This window comes from Palaemon carinicauda, chromosome 17, assembly GCF_036898095.1.
Source record: "Palaemon carinicauda isolate YSFRI2023 chromosome 17, ASM3689809v2, whole genome shotgun sequence".
In the NCBI taxonomy this organism is placed as follows: domain Eukaryota; kingdom Metazoa; phylum Arthropoda; class Malacostraca; order Decapoda; family Palaemonidae; genus Palaemon; species Palaemon carinicauda.
The window spans coordinates 66,687,408-66,708,492 of NC_090741.1; the positions used below are offsets into that span (position 1 = coordinate 66,687,408).

Sequence of the window (21,085 nt, forward strand, 5' to 3'; positions counted from 1 at the left end):
TCGTCCTATGAAGTTGACCTTGAGACCTTCAGATAGGAATTCTAGGATAGGACGTTCCCCATACCACCTCGTCAGGGTATGGGAGACGCAACAGTATTAAGCTTAATACTAGGAGCACAAAGAAGCATGGGTTACCTGCAGAGGTCGAGGTCAGCTATGCGAGGACCAGGATGCTGCTTCCCCAAGAGAGGGGAGAATGAAGAAAGAAGTAAGGGTCAGACATACTCTTTCATTCACACAGACTAAGACCGGGTAACAACGCCCTCAACCTACTGCTACTTGTCCAAAAAGGAGCCTGAGGTTAGACCAGCTGTTGTGCAGCCACCACAGGGCCGATAGAGAACGTATCGAGGCTCTTGTGGGTCACGTCTTGCAGGTAGTGGGCTGTGAAGGTCGTTTGACGCTTCCAGACCCCCGCTTGAAGTACCTGCGTCACAGAGAAGTTTCTCTTGAAGGCCAGGGATGTAGCAATACCCCTGACATCGTGGGCCCGAGGGCGACGTGACGGAGGAGGGTCAGGATTCAGGGCATGGTGGATAACCCTTCGAATCCAAGCAGAGATGGTGTTCCTTGTGACCCTCCTCTTTGTCCTGCCTGTGCTCACAAACAAAGCTCGCACATGAGGACGAACTGCAGCCGTTCTCTTCAAGTAGTACCTCAGACACCTCACTGGGCATAGTAGCAGCTGGTCTGGGTCGTTTGTTACAGAACGGAGACTCGCGATCCTGAAAGAGTCGAACCGAGGATCCGGCACTCCAGGATTCTGAGTCTTGGCCACAAACTCAGGGACGAACCTGAACGTTACCTCCCCCCATCCCCTTGAATGGGCGATGTCGTACGAGAGACCATGAAGTTCACTAACTCGCTTGGCCGAGGCCAAGGCGAGTAGGAAAGCCGTCTTCCAAGACAGGTGGCGATCGGAGGCCTGGCGTAATGGCTCGAAGGGAGGTCTCTTGAGAGACCTGAGAACTCGAACCACGTTCCAAGGAGGGGGTCTCACTTCCGACTGGGGGCAGGTAAGCTCATAGCTACGTATGAGTAAAGAGAGTTCTAGCGATGAAGAAATATCCACGCCCTTCAATCTGAAGGCCAAGCTTAAGGCTGAGCGATAGCCTTTCACTGCCGAGACAGAAAGGCGCATTTCTTCTCGCAGATACACAAGGAAGTCCGCTATTGCTGGAATAGTGGCATCGAGTGGAGAGATACCCCTTCCACGACACCAACCACAAAAGACTCTCCACTTCGCTTGGTAGACTCCCTCAGAGGACCTTCGCAGGTGCCGAGACATTCTCTCCGCAACCTGTTGCGAAAAGCCTCTCTCCGCGAGGAGACGCTGGATAGTCTCCAGGCGTGAAGCCGAAGCGAGGCTACGGCCCTGTGAGGGACACCGGAGTGGGGTTGTCTGAGAAGCTCGTGTCGTGGAGGAAGCTCCCTTGGGAGTTCTGTCAGGAGTTGCAGAAGGTCCGGAAACCATTCCGCGTGATGCCATAGCGGAGCTACTAGAGTCATGGAACAGTTGACCGATAGTCTGGTCCTGTTGAGCACCCTTCTCATCAGACAGAATGGTGGGAAGGCGTACACGTCGATGTTGTCCCACCGTTGCTGGAAAGCATCTTGCCAGAGTGCCTTGGGGTCCGGGACTGGTGAGCAGTACAGGGGCAGCTTGAAGTTCAAGGCTGTCGCGAATAAGTCCACCGTCGGGGAACCCCACAAAGTCAGGACTTTGTTGGCTATCTGAGGATCCAAAGACCACTCGGTACTCACTATCTGCGAAGCCCTGCTCAGACTGTCGGCGAGCACATTCCTCTTGCCAGGAATGAAGCAAGCTGATAGTGTTATCGAGTGGGTTTCGGTCCACCTCAGAGTCTCTACTGCAAGATTGGATAGCTGTTGCGAAAAAGTGCCTCCCTGCTTGTTGATATAAGCCACTACCGTGGTGTTGTCGCTCATCACCACCACGGAGTGACCCGCCAGGAACCGTTGGAACTGTTGAAGGGCCAGAAAGACGGCCTTCAATTCTAGCAGGTTGATGTGTAGGCACTTTTCTGATTCTGACCAAAGGCCTGAGGCCCTCTGGTTCAGAACGTGCGCCCCCCACCCTTCTTTTGACGCGTCCGAAAACAGAGTCAATTCCGGGGGAGGGACGAGAAGACTCACTCCCTTTCGCAGGTTCTCGTCGGCCAGCCACCACCGCAAGTCCGTCTGTTCCAGAGACCCCATTGGGATCAGAGTGTCCGGGGAATCGGATCCTTGATTCCACCGGGACTTGAGCCGCCATTGAAGGGATCTCATCCTGAGGCGGCTGTTTGGAACCAGACGGGCCAGGGAGGATAGGTGGCCCAAGAGACGCAACCACGATTGGGCGGGGAGTTCTTTTCGCCTGAGGAAAGGTTCCGCCACCCTCCTCAGCCTTGCTATCCGGTCGTCTGATGGAAAGGCTTTGTGGAGATTGGTGTCTATTAGCATGCCTAGATAAACCAGTCGTTGGGACGGCTGCAGAGAGGACTTCTCGAGGTTTACCACGATCCCCAGATCCTGGCAAAGATCTAGAAGCCTGTCTCGGTGTCGAAGAAGGGTCGACTCCGAGTCTGCTAGGATCAGCCAATCGTCTAGGTAACGAAGGAGACGAATGCCGTTCCTGTGCGCCCAAGTCGAAATCAGGGTGAACACTCTGGTGAACACCTGAGGAGCTGTGGAGAGACCGAAACACAGCACCTTGAACTGGTAGATCTTGTTGTCTAGGCAGAATCTCAGGTACTTCCTGGAAGACGGATGGATTGGGATCTGGAAGTACGCATCCTTTAGATCCAGTGTACACATGAAGTCTTGTGGTCTCACCGCAAGTCTGACCGTGTCTGCTGTCTCCATGCTGAACCGGGTTTGTTTGACAAACCTGTTCAGAGCCGAGAGATCGATGACGGGTCTCCAGTCTCCAGTAGCCTTCTTTACAAGAAAGAGTCGACTGAAGAAGCCTGGAGAGCCGTCCACGACCTCCTGGAGAGCACCCTTCTCGAACATGGTCTTGACTTCGGCCTGAAGGGCCAGCCCCTTTGCCGATCCCATGGCATAGGAGCTCAACGACACTGGATTCGCTGTCAGGGGAGGTTGAGATGACGTGAACGGGACGCGATAACCTTGGCCGATCACCGAGATCGTCCAAGCATCGGCCCCGAGATGTTGCCACCTGCGGACGCAACGCTGAAGGCATCCCCCCACAGGTGGACACGCAGGGGGACTGCCACCCCTAGGGCTTGCGGCCGCGGCCGCCACCCCTAGAAGTCTTGCCTCCCCTGGAGGACTTACCACCCCTCTTGACCTTGGCTGGAAAGGGCTGGGGCTTAGACACCACTTTCTTAGCTGCCGGTGCCTGTTTTGGAGCCTTACGAGGCTGTTGCTGCTGTTGTGGCGGGGCTGGAGGCTTATAGGGCCGAGTTGTAAGGGCCCTGTGGAGGAGGGAGTCCGGGCTGGATTTCCTCCACCTCTCAGCCGTTCGCTCCAAGTCTTGAGGCTCAAACAGGCTCTCCCCCAGGAGGGAGGCATGTCGGAGCCTACACACATCTACGGCGGGGACCTTCGGATGGAATCTCTCGGACACAGCATCGCGACGCTTCAACACCGAGTTGGCCCACAGGGTGGTAACCTGGTGCGCCAAGAACTCGATGGAGTGGGTGCCCGAGAGCAAGAAGGTCTCTAGGGCCTTCCTATTGGTCTCCTTGGACAAGTCCTCAGATCGCAATAGGATGCCCAGAGATCCTAACCAGAAGTCCAGCCACGAAGTGGCCTGCATGGCACACTTAGCGACCTTCTCGTGGTTAAGGATCTCTGCCGCCGAGAACGACACCTGCCGGGCAGAGAGTTTCTCCAAGGGAACTCCCTTCGCCAGCTCCTCCACAGAGTGATGGAGCGGAAGAGCGAGGTTGTGCTCACCCAGGATCTCGAAATACCTCCTCTGCTGAAGGCGAGGAGGAGGGATGAGTTTGTTCCCGGCAGTGGAACGACTGGAGGAGGCAAGAAGTGCGAGCTGAGCATTGGCCCTAGCTCTGGCACTCTTCAGCCCCCGAGACCAGGGCAGAGCTGCACTGATCTTAGGGGCCTTCCGAACGTCGAACACTTCATCCAGAATTGTGTCTTTGCCTTCACGGGGGGGGATGACTGGATCCGTAAGACTGTTAAGTTGCCTTATCAGGCTTAGGACCTGCCAGAAGGCATGTTCGGACTCTTGCTGTTCTCCTCCCTGCGGGCTGGCAGCTAAGTCTCCTGCCCCAGGAATCTCTTCCTGGGGTGATACGTGGACATTCCCCTGGGTAGTCATGGGTTCCTGTCGAATCCTTGCAGAGGATTTAGGGATGGTCTTGGAGTCCTTGGGCTCCCTCCTAGGAGGGATACAGGATCCCAACAACGAGGTTCGAGGGGCCCCTTCCTCACGAGACGATTCTCCTGCCTGAAGCGAAGTCTCCCCCCCTGGTGCCGGGGGGAAGACTACCGGTCCACTGGACTCACCTGAGGACGGAAAGGCCTCGTCCACGGGAGAAGGAGAGAGTACTCGTGCAGGAGAGGGGACCCTCGAGACCGACCTCTTGGGAACCAACTTCGCCCTGGGGGAAGTCACCACGAAGTCCACTCCTCTCTTTCTCTTCAGCGTAGGAGAGACAGCCGCTGGTTTGTTACCCTGGCCGGCGAGTGCTGGTTTCATAACCCTCACTAACGCCCGTGCCAGCGGACCAAACCAAGTCTGCTGCTCAAAGGACACAGAGTCCGAAATCCTCGCTAAGGTGAAAGGGATCGGGCGATCCTTTGGAGTGGACACGACGGTACCTGCCTGAAAAGAAGGTGGGGAAGAATGCTGTAATGACCTGTCCTCGTCCTGCAATACCAACCTGTGCTTGGATGGAAGTGATCCCGAGTGCCGTCTAGGAGCACGCGTCCCTGCTGCTACCACCGGCTGTGGAATTCGCCGCGAACTATGGTCGCGCGAGGGTGAACGGTCGCGCGAATGGTTGCGCGGGTGATCGCGCGGGCGCACAGGCGAGCGGGCGAGCGGTCGCGCGGGCGCGCAGGCGAGCGGTCGCGCGGGCGCGCAGGCGAGCGATCACGCGGGCGCGCAGGCGAGCGATCACGCGGGCGCGCAGGCGAGTGGGCGTGAGGGTGGGCAGGTAAATGAACACGTGTCCGAGGCGACGAACGCAAGCGATGGCGCGACGGCGAGGGATCGTGCTGCCGCGTAGGTGAAGAAGATCGCTGGCGATAATGACCACGTGATGGTAAGCGATGGCGAGCAGCATGTGAAGGTGAATGATTGCGCGCAAGAGGGCGGTCGTTCAGGGTTGCGCGATGAGGAGCAGCATGCGTAAGCGGGCGATCGTTCAGGGTTGTGCGATGGCGAGCAGCATGCGCAGGTGAATGATCGCGTGAAAGGGTGCGATGGTGATCAGCATCCGCAGGAAGGCGATCGTTCAGGTTTGTGCGATGAGGAGCAGCATGCGTAAGCGGGCGATCGTGCAGGGTTGTGCGATGGCGAGCAGCATGCGCAGGTGAATGATCGCGTGAAAGGGTGCGATGGTGATCAGCATCCGCAGGAGGGCGATCGTTCAGGGTATTGCGATGAGGAGCAGCATGCGTAAGCGGGCGATCGTGCAGGGTTGTGCGATGGCGAGCAGCATGCGCAGGTGAATGATCGCGAGAAAGGGTGCGATGGTGATCAGCATCCGCAGGAGGGCGGTCGTTCAGGGTATTGCGATGAGGAGCAGCATGCGTAAGCGGGCGATCATGCAGGTTCGTGCGATGGCGGGCAGCATGTGAAGGTGATCGCTGGCGAACTGGTGATCGCTGGCGAGCTGGTGATCGCTGGCGAGCTGGTGATCGCTGGCGAGCAGAAGGTCGACGCGTGTCCTGTGAGAGGATAGGTTCACGAGCAGGAACGGGAAGATCGCTGGCGCGTTGGCGAACATGTGTTTCTGACACACGCGCAGCACGATGTTGCGTAGCCACAGGACCAGGTGGATGGTGAGCAGGGAGTTCAGCAGGAACTAAAGGGTGGTCAGAGACCGCAGGGCGATGGTCCTCAAATGAGCGCTGACGCTCGGAAGAGAGCTGACGAGCAGGAGAGCGCTGGCGAGGGGGGCGAACCTCAGGAGAGAGCCGACGAGCAGGTGAGCGTCGGCGAGCAGGAGATCGTCGACGAGCAGGAGATCGCTGGCGAGCAGGAGATCGCTGGCGAGCAGGAGATCGCTGGCGAGCAGGAGAGCGCTTGTGCGCTGGCCCTGCTCGCGTAAGGGAAGAATCCCTTAGCCCCGAAGGGACCGTTGCCCGTCGGGTGACGAGTTCTCCAGAAGGCGAAGATCCGGCAGGAGATGGAGAGCGGTCCGCAGAGAGGTTCAAGGAGGGCGGAGCAGTCGGTTGAGGCTGACGAGGAGAGTCCCCCCCGGAGGACGAAGACCCAAAAAGGCGCCTCTTAGTCCCCCTGTAAGGGGAAGGGAGGCCCTTGTGGCGTAGAGGGCGGTGAGCCTTACGGCGGAGGCGGCCTCGGGGGAGATCGTCGGGACCATCGGTCCTCCGAAGGGGAGTCTCCTTCAAAACATTTCCCTCAGAAGGAAGCTGGGCAGCAGTCGAGACCGAAGGACTCACTTCCCCCTTCGAAGGATGCACGGAAGGAGGAGGAGAGCCTAGAGCACCATCACCAGCAACAGCACCTGCGTCGGAAGGCCCAGCCACGTCGGAGGCCTCTGTCACCACGACGTCGACAATAGACAGAGGGTCTACCTCCGCTACCACCGGCGACTGTTTAACAGCGGCCCCCAACGAGACAAGGTCAATAAGAGCGACCCTGGAGGGCAAGCCCTTAAGCCCCAGGGACGACCAAATCTGCAACAGATCATCACTGGATAAAGTATTATTATCAATAACCTCCCCCGGAGGAGGAGGGGGAACCGCCTCGCTATGGGAGGCGACGCCCTCTCCCCCCACCGAAGGTAGGGAAACAGAACAAGGGCCTGCGCTCCCACTCGGACGACTCTCCTTAGGAGGCGGACGAGGGGGAGCTTCGGAGGAGGTTTGGGCGGCGGAAGAAGAGTCCCGAGAACCTTCCTCCTTCAAGGCTAACCCCGGAGGAGAACGGTCTCTCTTGGACTTCTTCTTACGCCGACGGCCAAACCTCTCCCACTGGGAGGCAGACCACTCCCTGCACTCACGGCACATGTTATCCTGGTCGCACCGTCGGCCCCGACATTGAGGGCAGAGGGTGTGAGGATCCGTAATCACGTCCGACATTAAAGTCCCACAAGGACGGCCGGCAACTCCAGGGCATGTCCGCATATTAAATAAAAGAAAATAACTGAAGGTCAACTTCCAACCAATCACACAAGCTGAAAAGAAAAAGAAGAAAATTAAAGGCTGTCACGAAGGCGATGAACAGACACGTCTGATCACCGCCGAGCCAAAAGTGAAGTGAAGCAAGTCACCGGTGTGTGGAGGGGGGGAGGGGTAGCAAGCTACCCTTCCCCACCCCCCGCTAACTAGCGCGGGGGTAATTAACCCTCGTTAAAAACTATTGGCTCGTCATTTCAGCTGCGCTAAAAGTAAACCCTTTGTAAATAGCGTGGTTTGTATTTCGGTTACGGAACAACTATACGTACAACATCAAAACCACCAGCACGAATTCAATCTGAACGATAGCGTTGCCGAAACAAAATTATCGAGGGACGCCGATATGTACAGTAGATGCATGATGGGAAAAATGTTGACCAACAGGAGAGCAGGATTTTATGGCGGTAACTCCTGCAGTGCGCAAATTTTAAAATTATTTTTGGGCGGGCAGGAAAATTTTGATTTGTATCCTGATATTTTTTTCCTAATATGAGGTAAAAAATCTTTTTTTTTTGTCTTCGTATCTGAAGTTTTTCCGTATACTGTACATAAACTTTTGTATCATGTGGTATTACTGTATTTGGGAAGTATTAGTTTTTTTACAATTCTAGTATTTCCCCTTTGCATTTTTTCACATAATGTAATGAACTTGTCATGGCTGACCACTTCTCTCACTGGCTTTTGAAAATTTCCTGTTATGCTGTAATAGTCGGGAGCTTTACCTCTTAACCTCTCTAGGTTCTGTGTTCTCACTTGCTGCTTCTCCATGTTGGCATCCTTCTGTTCATAATAATTCTATGGATTCTCTCCCTGTGCTCTCTCTATGGTTTGTCTTTATTTCGTTATATAACTTCTGCTTTTAATCTATTATATACTTAATTTCTCTTGCATCCTCTACTGTATACAGTATTTTACCTCATTACTTAGTTCTTTTCCTTCTTTTTAGTTCTTGCCTCATTCCCTTTTGATTCATCAAACTTTTTTTTTCTTCTCCTTAGTATGTTACAATTTTGATTCCTGCACTGTCCACTGTTCTTTTCTTAGTCTTTCTCTTCTCTTCACATCATATCCTCTAATGGTGTTTGAAGAAATACAATTTCTTACATTCCTCTCTAAACATCCTCCTACTATCATATCAGTGTTTGTGTGTGTGCACCTGCTCTTTCTTCTATATTTACTAACATGATAGCTTGAGAATAGTAAAACATAGCTTGCCTTTACCATTAAATACAGCACTGGCTTCATTTGAACCAACATTTAGTATCACTTGAATCAAGTAATAAGCATACCAGCTACAAATGTTGCCAAAATCCAGTAAATTATAATGAAATCAACATGATATACAATTCCCTACTCTAAACAGGTTGGGTTCTTCCGACGCAAAAAGCAGGAGGAGATGAAGGCGCACAGAGCTCATGTGGAGTCACACACAAATTATGGTGCTACAAATGAGGATCAACAGAGCTAACTTCTTCCACACCATCACTGAAAAGTGCAAGAATCTATTGATGTCATATCTTCAACGTTGTCATCATCACTGGCCTACCTACAGATATGTTTTTTCATAAATTGTCTAAAAAAAAACTCTTATTACAGGATAAACCATATAAAACACAGAATTGACACTGTCCAGTATTTTACATGTGATTTAACTAGTACGCCAAGTATTGTATATAGACAAATATTTCTCAAAAAGGATCAATGGCTTCAGAATACCTTGTATGCTTTTATTTACTGTAGTTTGTTGTCTGCTGAACTAAAGGCTTTTGGCAGTATCATTCAAGTCCAAACCTTAATTATCTCTTCATGTTGTATTAACTTTCTTTACTCACTTGGTTGTACAATTTCAACTTCTCACTCATGTTTAGGAAGCAATTTTTTGCGTCCGTCCAAAATTAATATAGAAATCAAACTGCATGTGTCATGTACATTATGTATCATTTTAGTAATTTTATCATTTTTAATTACTTCTAACATTCTTAGAAATTCTCAATCATTGATCATATTACATTAATCTGATTAGACTATTCAATTTGTATACACCATGTTCATCATCCTTGTTATTAAGCTGTTACATTCTAAAAAAGAGCAAGAGAAGCATCAATTCCTATGCGACTAGCAGAGTTGCTTGTTATGGACATCGGTTCTGCTGTAATTGACCAATCATAAAGCATTTTTTTAAGTACTGTATTGCTATTCTTGAGTAAAATCAAATAAAAATATTAAAAACTCATAAACTCGTTTAACTATCTACAGTTGAATATTTTGAGTATCCACTTGGTATATAAAAGCCATCTTTTAAAGGCTGAACCCTGTAAAATGCATAATTCATGTTTAAGATTCCTCTGAAATCCACACACATTCAATAGATATATGGTTGATTAACCAAGGAACTTTGAATATGCATATTGAACTGGCATGTTTGATTAATTCTTTTTATCTCATCTTTGCAGTCAGCCTTAAAGGAATAGAAATGCTGCAATTAGTTTGCTCCCTTCTTGCTAAATAAGTTATCAGATCAAATCATAATTTTTTTATAAATTCTAATTTCCTAACATGATATAACATTTCTCATACCTCACAAATCTTAAGAGCTTAGTGATGCTGTTCAAGGAAATATTCATTTTGGAACTTTCCTTGCTTTGCATCATTTCTATTGATACATGGAATTAATAGATGAGTTTTCAGTTACTAATGCTAATAATTTTGAAGGTTTAGAAAACACTTTATTCTGAGGAGATGGTGAAGAATGCCCATGTGGTTGGGTGAAGAATGCAAAGATTCTGAAGTATTAAATGAAAATGCAGCTGTCTGAATAGATATGTCTTGATGGAAGAGGCCATAAATCAAGGAAACACTCCATCTGAGGCCAGTATGGTGTTATATGAATCCTATTAGTGTTGATAAATCCTAAATTTGTTGATTACTGGAAACCATAAATTTCCAGAGTGGACCACTTCTGAATCATGGCATCCACGGCTCATGCTTGAGAATTTGGAACTGGGACTAATACATTCCAAGTTTGTTGTTAAGAGTAGTGGCAAATATTCCTATTATTATCATTATCATTGCTTAAAAAATATGAAGCCTTTTAAGATCAGTAACTACAATAAAATATATCTGTCATATATAAACAGAAAGACATTTGCAAAAAGTTTAAACTTTTGAAGTTCCACTGATTCAACTGGCAGATTAGGAAGATCATTCTGCAATCTGATCACTGGTGGAATAAAATTTCTATAATACTGTGTAGTATTGAGTCTTCTGATGAAGAAGGCAAGACTGTCAGAATTAACAGCACATCAAGTACTACGAATATGTACAGGATGATACTGTCTGGAAATATCTAAATGCAAAGGATGGTCAAAATTATATAAAAATCATATGCAACTTGCACAAAGAACTTTCACAATTCTACGCCCATTTGAAGATGAGGAGACCATTACTTAGGTGCCAGTTGATTCCAAATGCTCAGATGGTCTACTAGGAAATTTATTCTTCCCGGGACAAACTGAGACAGAAGATAGTTCCAGGATTCACAATTATCTCCAGCCAACTTTGCATATACACTACCATGTCCAACCCCTAATGCCATTGTATATTAAACACTAGTTAAACCACATGTAAAGATCGAAAACAAAGGATACAATGATGTCTAAGGAACCAACAGAGCATAATACTACCTTGTCTTACTCATTAATCTATCAAAATCCTAGTTGTGATCATATTCTGCTAAGACAAGAAGATATTACTTCCTGTCTTAATAAGAGGGGACTTAAAAAATCTATGCTCCTCAAAAAAATTAAGCGTAACAACATACAGTAATCATCACCATAATTATTTCTATGAAATTCCCGATGTTCATAATACTTCTCTTTGTAAGTTCAGATTTATCGGCATTTACCTCTGAAAATTTTTCCAATTTTCTTCCCTTCCAACTGGCTCATATCTCTAGTCAGGTAATATGACATCTAGCAATACGTGGCAAGAGGTAAATCTGTGCTGCGCCAGTCTCTCTTTCTCTTTACAGTCTTTGAGTTGCAATGGTCCAGCTAATTAACTCCTCTAGATTGTTAGCAACTACTGCATTGTTTATTCAAGGGAATTATTTCTTGGCTATCATGATCCGCATTTTCTTTGTGTCTTCTGTCGAGGACAGTATTGCAATTTAAATAACAGATGTGAGAATTGTGAAGGCCTCTCTAGTCCTCTCATGTTGAAGTAGGTTTCTACGGTTGCCACCCAAATGAAAAGTTCCAACAGTAAAAAGAAACTTAACAATAGTTAAGGGGGAAATCCAGAGAAGACTAGTTGTTGACTATAGCACGGACAGTGACGATATTGGTACACTAGCACCAAATTCTGATACTGTACATCACTTAACTAATCAACAATCAAGTGATGAGTTTCAATAGCTCTTAGCTTTCTTAACTTCATTAGTAAATTCTCGTAAGACTCGTAGTCTTCTCTTGCCTGTCCCGTTGCTCCCCTTCACCGAACTCTCCAAGTCAGGTCTGGTGATATTAGTGTACTTTCATTGAGGGTTCTGGTGAGGCACAGCGCCTAACAGATTCAAGATCCTCTCGTAGAGCCTTAAGTTTTTAATTTACTTTAGTCTTTAAACCTTTCTGCTGCACAACCCTCACATTCCCGCATTCCTAGTCACTCTTTTAAACATCCAGTTGTGAGGAGAAGACTGAGATGGTAATCTGGATCCTAATAGCACTTCACTTGCTAAAGTATGCCCTCATAAGCAACCTCGTATTTCAGATAGATTGATGGTGTGGCATATTGTATGGCACCCTTAGCACCTAATGTTTCTGGTCAAGCTTCAGCTAAAGTTTATAGGTGGCATCATATTTCAGATGACAGTGCATTTTGTTCCCTTTCAAGCTCAGCCACTAGTCCATAACAGGTTAACTCTAGCGGGAAAAAAGGTAGGTGCTAGTACCTACTGCCGAAGATTCCCTTTCTACACAAATACATCACAACTCCTTTGCCAAAACTTATTTAAACAGGTAAACCAGTAAGTAGTGTCTCGTTTCTTCCTTCAGAACAGGAAGATCAGGATGAAATAGATGAAGAGGAAGAACCAGGTGATGAGATATCTCCATTTCAATCCTTGCATTTACCTTAATCCAGAAAAATTCCCAATAAGTGGCTTAGATAAGTTTTAATTCTTTTTTCATTGTTCAGATCTCCAGAGACAGTTGCTTCCAAGGGTACTTATATTTTTCAGTTTTAACCTTTCATTGTATATTGAATTGATAAATCATCTCAAATACCAAAAAAGGGTATTAATTCTTACTCATTTAATATTGAGACCTTCTATTTCTTAGATGTTCTGCCTTGCATAAGACTAATAGGGTGCCTATTCTTGCTCTACATTACAATTTGGTTTTCTACCTTAAACCCAACATTAATGATAATAGTCAAAGTTCTTTAGATGCAAGATTTGCTGGCTGCTTTTTTAAATAAGTGCTGTTTACGGGTAATATACAGTAATAGGAAGATTCAGTGACATACAATCCTTTGCTGATTCCATATTAGGGGTTATTGCTAGTCCTAAAAAGGGGATTTTGATGAAGGAAAAATCTATTTCTGGGCGAGGGACCTGTGTCGCTCTGTGAAATGCTCCTCTAGCACCATTTCTAAGGCATAGTTATTGCTGAATATACCAGAGAAAAAAAAGATGCATGGAATGCTAGGAATAAACCTAGCTCACTCACTCATTGAGTGTCGGTATAGAAAACTGGGGCGTGATTGAACCACGACCATAGATCCCTCAGCAATTAGACCTCTCCTTCATCAACATACCCGCTCTCTACCCCTACATCTCCCCACCCCCCATCCTCATTCCTCTTCAGCACTTGCGTTGGTCTGACGTGTTTTGTTTTGCTCGTGTGCTTTGTGTTTTTTTCGGAAGATGTCCGACGTTTTAGAAATCCCTGCTTCCAAGTTGAGTATTATATTAGTCTGTTTGGGATTTCTAGGTAGCAACACTTTTTATTCTTAATCGTGTTTGGTCTTTTGTTTGTTCCCTTTCGGGGGTTTGCTGTGGCCAATGTGTCGCTTACTAGTGATCTTTTGGTTTATCGTGTTTGCATTTAGTTCCTTATACTATTTGTAACCCTGATATATGCTTTGGACATCTATTTCATATTAAGATTTAAAATTAATTTTGGATCGTCTCACTTGCTTAGATAAACCGTTTCAGTTGGGGTTTCCAAAGCAGTAACAACCTTTGTGTGTTTAGTGATTAAAAGCTGTGAACAAATTTGTTCCTCAATGATAGGGACAGTTTCTGAGGCATAACATTAATAATTTTTTTCACATATTTTGGGCCCTGTTTTGGATGTAGATAAAATTGATAAAGTAATTGCTTAAGTGGGTGCTAGAATTTAATCTGATCCTATGAGGTCTTTTTCTAGGAATACCCAAGTTTCCCGTTTAAGCCAACATCGCCGACCTCACTGGACTTTTCACCAACAAATTCCTTTTGTAACAGTGGTAGAACATCAGGATTCCAATGGAATAGATGATCCAGAAGAGTTGCCAACTGGAGAAACTTACGACTCTTTATCTCCCTGGCAATGCCCAGGAGAGGAAGGCTTTCAAAAGGCTTCATCATTGCTAGCTGTAATCAAAGAGGTTACCGGGTTCCTATATCCTCCACCCCTCCCTTGTCCAAGAGGCCCAATCATCATCCAACTTATCTAGCAAATACAGCAAAGGCTCATATTTTGAAACTGAAGAAGAATGTAATAGAAGGGGTCTTAAACCCTGCCTTGGGGTTTCAGACCAGGTTATTCCTAGTCCCTAAAAGCTTCAGGGGTTTGGACACCAGCTCTACATATATTGTCCCTCAACAGCTTCACAGTTCTCTCAAAGTTTTCAGTTGACAGTTCTAGGAGCGATATAGAAAAAAATTGGATGTTTTCATTGGACGTATTAGATGCATATTTTCACATTCCTGTTCATCTCAATTCAAGAAAATATCTTCATTGCATCCATGGGTCAAGGGTTTACCAATTCAAATGCCTACGTTTCCATCTAAGGATGGCCCCTCAGGTATTCACCAGGATTATAACCCCCATCTAAAAGGGGTTAAAAATTCTGGGATTGAGAGTTCCTTCATACTTACACAATTGTCTAATTCTAAGCAATTCATCAGAAAGGATTTAATTCAGAAAGTGTCATTGCCAAGGTTACTAAATCGGTTGGGAATCCTGGTCAATATGAAGAAGTTTCTCCTGGTTCTAACTTGAGACAATTTTTTGTTTGAGAATGATAATAGTAACTGTTCCTTTTCGGGTTTCTCCTTCGGAGAAAAGGATTCAGTCATTTCTTCTTATGCTGCAAAAGTTCAAGATGTTGAACCCCATGTGCATGCAGATATGGAGTCTCCTAGAGACCATGGCTTCTTTAAAAAAAATCATTCCAATAGGATGCCTATAGATGAGGATTTTCCAATTACCTGGTACATCTTAATCTACGTTGGAACAGAATAGACTATCAACAAACGTTATATTCCAGAAATGTAATACCAATTTAAGCTGCAGAGTTGGTGGGAAGATTACCATCAGTTATCTCAAGAAATTTCTATGGAAATGAAGATACCAGATATTTCTTTGTTTACAGATGCTTCACAGGAAGGATGAGTGACTAGATCCTTTACATCTATAAAGAAAATAGATTTCCCTAGACCCGTCTCTCCAAATCAATTGCGGAGCTTCTAGCAATACTCAAGAATCTTTAAGGCCAGGAACCACTGGTGATATGAAAGACCTTGGCATTATCTTCAGACAATGTAACAGCATTGGCATATATCTGAAGCCTAGGAGGGACAAGGTCACAATCCCTGTACCAGAGAGTGGAGGTGCTGTTATCTTGGACAAATTTAAGAGGGATAAATCTACTTCCACAGATTCTTCAAGAGAAATCATACATTTTACCAGATCAGTTAAGTAGGAATGGCCATATTCTTAAAAACGAGTGGTCTCTTCCTCTACCAGTATGTCAAGAAATTTGGAAATAGTGGGGTCAATCAAATGTAGATATGTTTGCAACGTCACTGAACAAAAAGAAAGAAATATTTTGTTCACCTGTCCTAGATTCCTTAGCATGGAAAGTAGTTGCCTTGTTACAAGACTGGCTACATCTGGACATTTATGTATTTCCTCCGTTTACAATGATTTGAAATGTAATAAACAAGTTCAAGATTTCTACAAACAACAGCATGACTCTTAACAGCCCAATTCTGGCCCCAAAGGGAATGGTTCACAGACCTGTGGCCTCTGTTGTTTGTGATTCTGAGAAGGTTGTCGTGCTAAATCTATCTGTTCAGACAACCCAAATTCAAAGGTAATTCACCCAACCTATCTGCATAGAGGCTTTCATCCGTATTCTCAGAAACAAAGGGTTTTAGTGGCCCTCTAAACTGTCACTAAAAGGCAGTCTACAAATATTCTGTATCAAAAGCAATGACACAAACAAAAAGTGGAGGTAATTTAAAACGGTTGTATTGGAAGTTGCCACTAATACAGTGCAAATGAAAAGTTCGAGGTAGGAAGAAGAAGCAAACACATTGGTGGACCCCACATTGAAATCTGCTGTGGCAAACAAGATAAAGCAATACAAAAATGGATGAAAACTGGAGATTGGAAGATAAAAACAACTACAAAGATGCCATGAGAGAAACAGAAAGAATTAAAATTCAGACAAAAAGAGAGACTTAGGAGAGGATAGAAGATCTGGGAAATGATCTTCAAGGAACAAAAAAACTTATATATAGTATAGAACTGGCAGAAACTACAGAAAAGGAAGTAAACCCCCAAATATGTAATCAAAGACCCTAGGAATGGGACAAATTTAACTGAACCTCGAGAAATTGAATTTGGATGAAAATATTATTTTGAAAACTATTAAATAGCATCAGCAATGCCCAACACAAGCATATGGATTTTAATGTGGCCATGGATATTGAAACTGATATAACATTACTGGAAGTAAGGAACACCCTCAAGAAGGATAAAAAATTTCAAGGCCCCTGAAGTGGATACGATACCAGCAGAGCTCCTTAAAAACATGGGGGAGGATACAATTATATGGCTGTCTGAACTAATAGGTATACTCTGGAATGGGCAAGAACCACTTGAAGATTGGAAAAGAGACTTGATATGCTCAATCTATACAAAAAGTAATAAAATTAATTACAACCACAATAAAGGAATATCTCTGTTATAAGCCTTTAAGGTTTATGAAATAATATTTGAATCAAGACGAACAGAATGTGTGGAACCCTAAATGGGTGAATGGCAAAACAGTTTTCACCCATGAAGAGGCACAACTGACCTGATTTTCTCCCTTAACATGATATTTGAGAAGAGCTGACAATGGGACAATGACAAATAAATTGCCTTTATAGATCTCGAGAAGGCCTTTGATAGAGTACCATGACTAAAAAATTGGGGATTCACTAAAAGACCCTTATTATGAAATATCTGAAAAGCTTATACTGTACAGTACAAGCAATTTATGATACTTATCGAAACATCCGATCCAGAGTTAAAACAAAGCAGGAGAATGGAGATTGGTTTGAAATTCAATCAGGTGTAAGACAGGACAGTGTCCTCTCCACTTCTTTTCTTATTTTTCTTGGATAAATGTATGCAAGAACATGGGGAGGCTGAACCTAAGGATATAATCGTCAAACTTATGTATGCTGATGACCATGCTATGGTAGCTTCCAGTACAGAATCTCTCCAACATAGTATCAACAACTGGAACACGATCTTAACTGGAAATGGAATGAGAATCAACAAGGATAAGACAGAGATTATGCATCTGGCATGAACACCAAGCAACCCAGGTATATCATTAGAGGCTCTGACATTAAGCCAGTGTAAATATTTCAAATACTTAGGAGTAGAATTTAGTGACCAAAACTAGAAATAACTACCATAATCCAGAAATTTAATGATAATCTTTATCAGCTCTACCCACTTAGGAAAGACTGAAATGTACCTCGAAAAGGGAAGACCGTAATATATCTTACCATTTTAAGTCCAAATTTAACTTGTGGCCATGAATCCTGAACACTAGAATCTAAAACTAGAAGTCAACTCCAAGAAGCAGAAATGAAAGTCTCAAGATTTATAAAAGGTGTAACAAGACTGGATAGGTTACGTAATGCGGTCACAGGAGAGAGCTGGGAGTGACCCAAAGCTACTGCATGGCGGCACTATGCACTGCTTGATTGACTTACATCACTATCTCCTGGTCTAAGATTTGTGGGGTGGTTGATGCAGGACCTTTGATTAAATGATTCAGGGTTGTATAGTTAAGAAAAATATTTTTTTTTTCTTTTTAATAAATTTGTAGTTTATGCCTACGTGGATGCAAACTTCTGAGTCATTTAAATAGGAGACTTCCTTAGGTGGGGGGGAAAGTCTCCACTAAGAGTTAATCACTCTCTGACATTTACAGCTACCTATTAGTGTAAGTAAAGTAAAAACTGGATAAATCAGGGATTGTTTAGCCAGCTCGTAAAGAGGCAGGGCTAATCCTCCAATCCTTTTAGGTCTAGTCTACGACAGAAGTGAAGCTATATGAACATCATATCAGAAAAATCTATTACATCAAAAATATTTAAAAAATAACAGAACAAGGCATGTTAATATTACTTGCATCAGGGTTTGTTCCAAGTGAGAGCTTCAGGTTCAACCATGATCACATTCAGACTTACTACATAAATAGCCAAGAATAACTGATGCCTTTGTTAAAAAGTTAGATGTCCCATAAGAATTTTTAGGTTACAAACTATTTGTTGATCTGCAACAATAGGGCTTAAAGAAAAGTGTCCAATGATCTGTGAGTGTAATCTTTCAGGTAGTGATCTGTGAAAGTGTTTTGCCTCTTCCAGACACCAGCTCTGAGAACTTGGGCTACTGAGTGGTTCTTGAGAACGCTAAGGTTGCAGCAAGACCACAGATATCCTGTGCTCTAGGGGGAAAACTGGTGACACTTCCCCAAAGGATCTATATGCTCTTGAGATAGTTTCCCACACCCAAAAGGAAATTGTATTTCAGGGCATTTTCCTTTTGGAATGACCTGTACTAAAAAATAAGTTATAAATTTAAGGTCTAAGATGGGCAGTTCTTTAAAAATATTAATGGACTGCTCTTATGGCACAGAGTAAAAGATTATCCGGGTCATCAATTACCTCTTTGAGAGAGAGAGAATCATGAAAGACTCAAATCTAAAATCATTCTCGGCCGGATTCTGAGTTTTGGTCACAAACTTTGGAACAAAAGATAAAGTGGGTTCCTTCTACCCTCTGGAGTGTGACATAAGAGGAGATAGCCTATGAGGCTCACCGACTCTCTTAGCTGAAGTTAAGCAAGGAGAAACACACTTTTCAGGGTAACATCCCTATCCAAGGCTTTATGCAAGGGTTCATAGGGGGCTTTCTTCAAGGATCAAAGGACCTATGTCACATGCTAAAGGAGGGGTTTGAGCTCTCATGCAACACGGACGACAAGTCTACTAAAAGCTTTTAATAAGAACAGAAAGTTCTCATGACGAGGAGAGATCAAGCCTTCAAGTTTGAAAACCTGGCTCAAGGCCAAGAAGCAGTGACTATAAAAGGTATTTCTCATTCCTCAGGATCACTAAAATGTCGGCAATCAGAAGAAGTGGCCTTGAGTGGAGCAATATTCTTCCCAGGACACCAATCACAGAAGACTTTCCACTCAGCCTGTTAGACTGCTGCAGACGACTTTCGGGGTATCTAGAAAATTGTTTCGCAGTTGATCCCGAAAAACCTGTTTTTCAGAGATGCTGGATAGTCTCATGCCGTGAAGCAGCAGGCAGTGCACTGCTTTGTGGAACTTTCTTATGTGTGGTTGATGAAGTAGGTTAGGCCATTCTGGAAGTTCTCTTGGAATGTCCATGTTTAGGTCCAAGTCTGGATACCACTGGTGTTGGCCACCTTGGGGCTAAACGCATTACTCTGACCTCCCATGATGTTCAGACTCTGTTCTGGACCTGACAAATCAGACAGAACGGTGGGAATGTGTAAAAAGTAAAAATTTAGCTGGTCCCATGGGTGCCTGATGGCATCTTCAACTGCTGCAGCTGGGACTGGGTCTAGAGAGCAATGCACCAGGAGTTTGTTGTTCAGGTGAGTGGCAAACATGTCTAGAGACAGACCCCACAAAGTCACAAGTTTCTTCGCCACCAGAGGAAGCAAGAACCACTCAGAACCAACTGTCGTCTGTGGTCAACTCAGATGGTCTGCAATGATGTTCCTCCTCCCAAGGATAAACCTCACCAAGAGGGATATTGCATTGGATTGTAGATGTAGGTCACTACTGTGGAGTTGTCACTCACAGGCACCACAGAGTGACCTCTGAATCTCTGAGCAGTGGAGTAATGCTAATTGCAATGCTTTCATTGCCAAGAAATTAATATGAAAGGCCTTGTATTTCTGTGACCACAGACCTGAGATCTGATCCCTTCCCAGGTGAGTGCCCCACCCTTATAGAGAAGCATTGAGAAAAGAAGATACTTTGGGGGAGAAAATTGTAGGGCAGTTCCTGCGAACAGGTTCTCCTCTTTCAACCATCAATAGAGACTTGTAACCTCCTTGGGCACCAATAGCAGGGTTGCAGTGTGGTCGGATGTCTGAGACCACTGTTTCTTCAGAACCCACTGCACCGGACGAAGATGCATCCTCTCGAAGAGAACCAGCTCCTCCAGTGATAAGAGATGTCCTAGGAGCTTTTGCCACTAATGGGCAGGAAGTGATTTCCCTTCCAAAGAGGTCTCGCCAGGAACATTTTTGAATAGCTGACATGGCAGCAACTTCCAAATTGCTCATTTACGGTTCTGAAAACACAGAAGAAAAGTTAGGTAATTTATCAGCTGGGACGGATGGTACCAGGTTAGCAACGTCGGCATCAATAGAGAGTGGACTTGTGGACTTCGGAACACGGCAGTGTACATAAAATCTTCTCTGGCAAGAAAGGACTAAGGGAGGAAACTTTGAGGATCTAATAGCCTTTAAAGAGTTTCCTGCTGCTGAGACATATGTACTGTTCTGTATTGAACAAGTCCCTAATATGATTAGAGAGCACAACATCAAACTTATGTCTATGAATTTGAGATTAAGGGAAGATAGAAACAAGCCCACATCGCCTATTAGCAGTTTCCATATGAGGAGGCTCACCTAAGCCATCCAAACGACAGATCAAACTCATAATTTTAATAAAGTGAGACAACTCTGAACGAGACATCACGACCTCAATGGGGGGGGGGGGGGGCTACGTCAGCTGAGCAGGTGCCCACGCACAGCAAGGTTCTGCGGAGAGTTGTTAATAACGTCATGGTCAACTGGTGGTTCCAACATTAGGATAATTGGTTATTCCATCTTAAAGGCTTAATTAGAATTCTTAGCTTTTCCTCTTACGTCCTTCCTTTCCCTTACGACATTCAGGGAATGGAGGGAACAGAAAGCAGAGAAGGACTAGGAGGAGTCTAGTGTCCTTCTAGAAACTCACGAGGGAGAAAAGGGAATTCCTTTTCAGACCTCAACCTTTGTGAGAAGGATTTCTTGGCGGCATGCCATTTAGCGTGCCATCTATGAGGGCCGCATCTACGGCTCTTGATAAAGGTGACGTCATCTGCACAAGATTGGGGTGTTACTCTTGGTAATGGGGAA

General features: G+C 45.2%; 1 protein-coding gene across 2 annotated transcripts in view; it reads left to right on the top strand.

Annotated features, from left to right (window-relative positions):
* The window catches only part of LOC137656839 (integrin alpha-PS3-like), a 114,799-nt gene extending 105,231 nt beyond the window's left edge, over positions 1-9,568 (top strand). The window contains exon 23 of one of the 2 annotated variants that reach the window (XM_068391171.1): positions 8,726-9,567. In XM_068391171.1, coding sequence (XP_068247272.1) covers positions 8,726-8,830 — 105 coding nt within the window. In that variant the 3' untranslated portion in view covers positions 8,831-9,567. Of the gene's footprint in view, positions 1-8,725 lie in introns of both variants that reach the window. The other variant, XM_068391173.1, reaches the window with a different exon arrangement.
* The last annotated feature ends 11,517 nt before the right edge of the window (positions 9,569-21,085 follow it).